The 7,550-nt window shown below is 33.6% G+C and overlaps 1 protein-coding gene across 1 annotated transcript; it reads left to right on the forward strand.

Moving 5' to 3' along the window:
• The first annotated feature begins 817 nt into the window (after positions 1-817).
• LOC146903229 (E3 ubiquitin-protein ligase XBAT32) lies at positions 818-7,254 on the forward strand. The gene is made up of 11 exons (XM_085737349.1): positions 818-1,322; positions 1,427-1,960; positions 2,051-2,110; positions 2,536-2,607; positions 2,713-2,882; positions 2,970-3,130; positions 3,948-4,006; positions 4,133-4,179; positions 4,493-4,633; positions 5,415-5,506; positions 6,506-7,254. Exons 2-11 carry the CDS (start codon positions 1,766-1,768, stop codon positions 7,045-7,047), a joined length of 1,539 nt encoding a protein of 512 aa, XP_085593475.1. The 5' UTR covers positions 818-1,322; positions 1,427-1,765; the 3' UTR covers positions 7,048-7,254.
• Positions 7,255-7,550: the final 296 nt, after the last annotated feature.

Below are 7,550 nucleotides of genomic sequence, written 5' to 3' on the forward strand. Positions count from 1 at the left end.
ACTTAAAAAAGAGAAAAAGACTTAGCCTAACGTCCAATACAAAATAATACAAAATTGTTTAGTTTAACATTTTATACGATTATCCAAATTTAAATCCGAGATCTTTCATTTGCATTTGTGTGTGAGTTTTTAAACGATAATCGTTAACCCCCTAACAAAATCGGCGAGTAAACTGTTAAATTGGTCTTTGTCCTTGTAAGCCACTCTCAAATTAGTATCCGACTCTGTTAATACAAACTAGTCATTGTCTTTGTCAAAAAATTTCCAATTAAATCCTTAATCATGTGACAAAAACATAAAGACAAAGACAATGACTTAAGTGAGAAACTTTTAACAAAGATAGAAATTACTTTAAAATATTAATAAAGTCAAAGATTAAGTTAAGCACTTGCTTCGTTGTGCGTCCAATATCCAATTATCGTGTCTCGAGGCAGCACTGTTTCAAGAAGCTATACATTTAAACTTCTTGGTTAACATACGACCACGTCCAACCAAACACGAGAACAAAGATATACTAAAAATGATTTAGATATGAACCAATTTGATGATTTACTCCGGCGTAACCATGATGAAAATGAAGATTGTACTACTCTTATATTGAGTACTAGTAGGATTTTGACCCCTAAGCTAGGCCTAGGTTCATATAGGTTCATTCATCTAGTGTAAGCAAGTTTGAAGGCCTCGAGGTGTGTGTTCGGTGATTATATATATATGGAATGAATTTCTCTTCCGTAAACAGAGGGGACACAGAAAGAAACAATACAACTACCATCATGTTGACTCTCTTTTAATAATATCCATTCCAATCAATCCAATCATGCTCACAACAACAACAAAATATTAACCTTCTCTCTCTCTCTCTCTCTTGTTGTTTTTGCCGCTAGTAGTGCTTGTTTGTGATCAAAGAAGAACCAACCTCACAACTCTCTCTCACCTTCCTCTTTTCCAACACAATCTGTCACCTTTTTCGGATATAAATTATTCATCTCCTTATTTTTAGCAATTTCCCTTTTTTAGCAAAATCTCTATCCTCGTTGTATTTCATTTTTTATTTTTTTTGCTTCCCTTCAGTTAATGGAGGAGAAGGTGGTGGTTTGAATATCATTTCATTTCATCAATCTTCTCCTACAAACCAGAAAATGGAAGAAAATCTTTGTCTATGAAGGGATTTTTTTTGATTTCTTATTCATTTTTGGTATGATTGTAAATGTTGTATTAGGAAATAGGAAAATTGGGTGCTTTTTCATTCTTTAAAAGGAATATTAAGATTTTGATGTCAGGAACACGATATCCGCTTCGTGAATTGTGGATTCTTCTTTAAGGTACAAAGATTTGCTTGCTTTGAAAATTGTGTCTTTTTATTTGGTTTACGTTTTTTTTTGTTTAAAAAATGTTAATGATTGGTTTTTTAATATTTAATGAGCAGTTTGAGACACAGGAATTCTACTGTTGCCTTGGTTTAAGGTTTGTGGAGAAAACCTCAAGAATCCTGTGAGGGTGGTTTTGACAGTTGCAACCAATTTCTTTTGATGTTAGAGAAACCTTTTTGAGTTGTTGTTGGTTTGGTGGATTGATTAAATGAGTGAATGATTGTATATATAAGCATTTTGAATTGATTAAGGTTTGAAGATTTCACGTCAGAGAATTTTTTTCAAAGAGTGAAATTTGGGATTTTTTATAAGGCTGTGTGTGAAGGAGCCTTGGCCCTGATTCCAGTTTCTTGATTATAGTTAATTGTTGTGTTGATTAATAATTATTGAGGAACATGAAATTTCTAAGTCTGGTTGGGAATTCTTTTGGATGTTCTGCATCTGGGGAGAGACTAGTTTCTGCAGCAAGAGATGGTGATGTTCAAGAGGCGAAGGCCTTGTTAGAATATAATCCACGTCTTGCAAGGTATTCGACTTTTGGAGTTCGTAATTCTCCTTTGCATTACTCTGCAGCTCATGGCCACCATGAGGTATATACTTACAATTCAATGCACCTCATTTTCTTGTATCGTGTTTTTCGCAATTAGTCTTTGACAAATCTATTGTGTTTTGCATTGTAGATAGTGTATCTCTTGCTTGAGTCTGGTGTTGATATTAATCTCAGGAATTATCGTGGTCAGGTAATCCAATATTATTTTGTTTCAATGTTTTTTTCCTTAATTTAGTTGACTATATCTATTGTCGCATAAATGCGAAGTTGTAGCACAATCTAGCATAGTGATGTCAAATAGAAGCTATAGCACAACAGATTGATGGAGTTTGGACAAACTGCTATTGTTCTGCGATACGCAATTTAGTACAAATTGTTTTCAAATTGTGCCTATACCGGCACTGTAGCGTAGCGGAATTCAAACAAACCACTATTCTCCGCGATTTGCCTTTGAAAACATTGATCTAGCACACAATCTTCTGCTGATTGTCTAAAACTGTAAATTTTAATTTTATGCTTCAAACTTTTGTTGTTTTGGGTATGAACAGCGCCATGTTTCTTTCGTTTACAGAGGGAAACTTCTTTTACTTACTTTATACTTTATATCATCGACAGACTGCATTGATGCAAGCTTGCCAACATGGTCATTGGGAGGTGGTTCAGACCCTGATTATTTTTAAAGCCAATGTAAGATCATTACTGCAAACCGATTTTGTGCTATTTTATTAACAATGTGATAAATTATTAGTAGAATGAGTTGTATAAAATATTGCTTGTTAAATTGGACTGCAGATTCACAAAACAGATTACCTGAATGGAGGTACTGCCCTCCATTTGGCTGCTTTAAATGGCCATACTCGGTGCATTCGGCTAATCCTTGCAGACTATATACCAAGCATCCCTAACTTTTGGGATATATTACAGACAGGTGATCAGACATCAATCTCAGAATTTGATCAAAGGTACTCTCACTCAGAAGTTCTATTGTAGTCATCCATTATAAACTGTTGCAGTAAGTTAATTCTGTCTTTGAATGGTTGCATACGAAGTGGTGTTTGTGAGGTAATTAACAAAACTTCTGATGGAGGCATCACTGCGCTGCATATGGCAGCATTGAATGGCCATGTTGAAAGTGTGCAGTTGCTCTTGGACTTGGGAGCTTCTGTGTCCGAGGTTACCGTAGAGGATGGAACTACTATTGATTTAATTGGTAATTATATATCATCTCCTAGTTCATGTGATTAAGTGATGTCAGATACTTGCTTTGGAAAGTCGGCATTTATATTCCTACTATCTCTCGATTGTTTCCATATCCATGTGTGCTTCTTCATTTTTCTTTTGGAAACTTGCATAATTGGTATTGTGACCAAACCTACATACACACCCTGGCCATTTCTCATCAATATTGTTCAACATTTGGTTTGTAGAGAAATTTTAAGAAGTGCTTAGTTGAACTTGATAACTAACTTACTTTACAATGGCTTGGCACAATAAAATTTGTAGTGGTAGAAATTCAACTGCAACTCATGTTTGGATTGGCATTGAGTTTGAACAAATCACGCTGGCACGGTGATTTTATCGAAGCTTCAAAGTGTACGTTTGTTAAAATCATGGTGGCCCTCCGTGATTCTGCCAATCTCACCCCCCAATCTAAACATTTACTATATTCTATACCAAAACTGTTTATTTATCCTCATATAGCATGAGCTGGAAGAACAATGAACTAATACTAAAAACCTTTCCATCATATTCCATTATCTACATTCTACACATTGCACTGTTTTCCTCTTGTCTAATGTTTACTAAGCACAGCCTTGGTGTCTGAGTGGGTTTTTCTCCCTCTTTCACCTACTTCTAAATCTTAGCAGTATAGCTCTCAGTAAACATTTATAGAATTCAATTAGGAGAGAGATTAGAACTAATTTTTTTTCCCCTGTACTACATAAGAGAAAATGCTTCATGTTTAAAGCGGACCCCTAAGTTAACTAGTTTGATCTCCACTAACTGCTATCTATTTTTATTTACAGGTTCTGGGAGCACTCCACTCCATTATGCAGCATGTGGTGGGAATGCACAATGTTGTCAAGTGTGTTTCTATTTTCCTTTAGAAGACTGTTTCATTTTAGGATAAAAATATAATTTTGAAACTGAAAATATATTGCTGCTCTTCATATTGAATTTACATTTATTTTTTATTGTGTATTATCTTCAGCTATTGATTGCCAAGGGTGCTAGTCTGACTGCTGAGAATGCAAATGGGTATGTATAAATACATATTATTTGTTAAGTTTGATGTGTGATAAACTTACCTTATTTACAGCTTGGCATGTTAAACATATAAATATTATGATCTATTTAGATCATAGGAAATTTAATAACCTTTACCCCTTGTTTTTAACTTACTACGAGATTCACTATCTATCGTATTGGAACTATGTACAATTTTATAAGTTTATGTATAGAACTTTGTTGTACTTGCATGAAGCAAACATAGATTTGTATTGTCTCAAGCACTATGTATCTTAAATGGATTTCAAATTGTTTTGTTTACTCTATTGATTTTGTTTTGAAGATGGACTCCCTTGATGGTTGCTCGTTCATGGCATAGAAGTTGGCTTGAGGACACCTTAAAAGAACCTCCAGCCGAAAATTTACAAGTTCTTCCTTCGCCATATATATCTCTTCCACTTATGAGCATTGTCAAAATTGCTAGGTATGTGTCTTTCAGAGCCATCCTCTCAAAATTCAACCAATTTCTTCCTAACATTTAATTAATAACCTTTCAAGATTGATATTGGTTGACAGCAGCTTTGGTCTTTATGGGAAAAACCATGTGAAAAATTGTTTTAATAGAAATTAGCATCATTTGATTTTAACAAGGACATTTCTTTCCATGAATTTATTGACTCTGCTCTGATTTCAAGTCAACTAGCAGCCAGCAGGTGGATTTAACTGATTATACTTTGAATGCGGTGACAAACATGATTATCAAAGAGTTCCGAATAAAATTCTACGATACTAGGAAAAATTTACTCAAATTTATATTTATTTGGTTGTTGTTCATGTGATTATGTGCATATTTGGTTGAGTTAGAGATCTTCAATATAGGTTTTGCCAATACTTTGGTTTGGAGAGATCCCCAGCGCAAAGGCAAACAAACTATTTGTTGCTAATTAGATGAGTTTAGTCATTTAAGGTTCATTAATTACATATCTAATTTCAGTGTCATCAGCTTCATTGAAAAGTGCTTTGATCTTTTCATTTCATTTATAGCTTAACCAAATAATGCTATATTTGTTCAAATCAACCTATTAGATTATGAAGTTTTTAAGTAAATGAAAGCGAACACACTTCTAATATTTTAATGCACTTATGTTGACAGTAATGAGTGAACTTAGTACATAATTTACTCTGCTTCAAATTTTATGTATTCCAAAGGTTACTATTATTGATCTTTCCCTCTTCTTGCGTATGTTGTTATCAATTCCTAACAGAGAATGTGGCTGGAGGACAAGTGAATTAACACCTATATGCTTAGATCCATGTGCAGTTTGTTTGGAAAGGAAATGTATGGTCGCTGTAGAAGGTATAACACTCTTTTAATTTACACTCAATGCTGATATAGATGGTTTTACATGGAAAAATGATCTGGACTTTTAAGATGCTTAAACTTTATATGTGCAACAATTGCAATGTCAAGGAAGCTTGGTCTCATTACCAGAAAATACATTCAAAGTAGATATTCTCAAAAATCTAAATGTTCTATTTACAATATCTAGTCATTTCATTTTGACTGATATATTTATTTACATATATTAAGTAATTGGTCAGGCTTGGATATGTTTTCTACAAATGGTATGATTCTGTCAAATAATAAGAGCAAATAATTAGAAAGTAATGGTGACAGCACATGTTCACACACCAAAAACAAATGGAAAAAACATAACTATGCTTCTTTGTTGGTAATGACAACCTTTGAATCAATGGTAAAGGAATAGAGCCATAGAGAAACGTATTTTGCAAGTGTTTCTATATGGAGTTATTGCACGGTCATATCCCTTTCTCACCACCAGACATTGCTCAGTTTTTATTTTCCATGAACGTGTTTGGTGTCAAATCCATGTGATCCTTTTCTCTTCCATTTTATATTTTGATGTCTTTTCTCTTCGACTTCAACCTCTACTGGTTTATAATTTTACACCCATATTTTGTCATCTACCTCTTTGTATTTTTATTGGCAAAATTATGCCACACATTAGAACCCAAAATACTCTAGTAGAAATTGAAGATAAAAACCATCAATTCAATGCATGTTTGGATTGACGCTAAGTTTGATGAATTCACCATGACAACGTGATTTTGTTGAAACTAAGTGCAGCTTAGTTACAATTGTCCTATGCACAATTTTGTCATACCTTGTCAATTCAAACACTAAACCAATATTGTTAAGGTGACACCTCATAGACCTATGACATTAGAAATTATTGTTATTGGCTTAAAAAGTGTTGGTTCATAGATTTCAGTAATTGACACAAATTACTGCTATTTATGTGAGACTAATGCATATGATAAATTGATAATGCAGGTTGTGATCATGAATTCTGTACACAGTGTGCCTTATACCTATGTTCCACAAACTCAACTTCAACAAGAACACATGGTCCCCCAGGTTCAATAGCTTGTCCTCTATGTCGCCACAGTATAGTCTCATTTGTTAAGCTTCCAGACACAAGACCACTACCAAAAGTAATGCAAAGGACAACAACAAACTTGTCCTTAACATTTTGCACGTGTTCAAGTGAAGTTCTTGGTGATTCCACAGACATGACAACACCATTTTGCAAACCAATAACTTCACGTGGATCCAAATTTTCTTCCCCTTCAAGAAGATTTCGTTCCTTGAGTTGTCAATTCTCTTCATTCAGACTCAACTCTAGTCTTTGTTTAGGAGCTGATGTTACTCCTTCATTGGTTCCTTGCACAAGTGCTAATAGAAGAAACTTGAGGAACCATTTGACAAGATGTTCTGGTTCTGGTTTTGGAAGATCAAGTTCTCAAACTGAGAGAAGGAAATCATCTTGGTTTTGTTCCTTCAATCAATCCGTTTCTACAGGAAGTGGATGCTAATTAATTATTCCTTTTTGGTTCTTTTTATGCCATTCCTTTTACCTTTACAACAATATTAAAGCAATACAAAAAATTCTAAGTTATATATACATGATTTTAAAATATCATGTTGACACATTATTAGCTTGTGAATAACATCACAATTGTTGGGCAAGCATTCTTTTGTTTTGGCAACATATTTATATTATTATAGTCTTTCTTATTTCATGTACATGTCCACATGTTTTTTGTTCTTTTTTTTTTTTTTACTAAACATTTTTATTTTACTTTGTTCATAAGATTATATTATTATGTGAATATACAATAAGGAACGTAATTGATCTGGATTAAACAATTGAACTTGGATGATTATGCAGAAGCATTACATGAGATGAAACATAATAGAGAAGAGGTTCATAAAGAAAATATGTACAAATACACTTCATCATACAAGCTTAGGCAACAGCCATGCTTACAGACAAAAATCAACTTATAACTAGAAGAAACTAAGCTCAGGAGGAATA

This window comes from Medicago sativa, chromosome 8 (assembly GCF_051527215.1).
Source record: "Medicago sativa cultivar Bolivia chromosome 8, Bolivia_mono, whole genome shotgun sequence".
NCBI lineage: Eukaryota > Viridiplantae > Streptophyta > Magnoliopsida > Fabales > Fabaceae > Medicago > Medicago sativa.

Bases quoted from the DNA above. Each gene is read 5' to 3' on its own strand.
- LOC146903229 (XM_085737349.1), top strand. From the start codon at position 1,766: ATGAAATTTCTAAGTCTGGTTGGGAATTCTTTTGGATGTTCTGCATCT. The intron at 1,961-2,050 runs GTATATACTTAC...TTTGCATTGTAG, and splicing joins CAGCTCATGGCCACCATGAG to ATAGTGTATCTCTTGCTTGA. The intron at 4,180-4,492 runs GTATGTATAAAT...TTTGTTTTGAAG, and splicing joins ACTGCTGAGAATGCAAATGG to ATGGACTCCCTTGATGGTTG.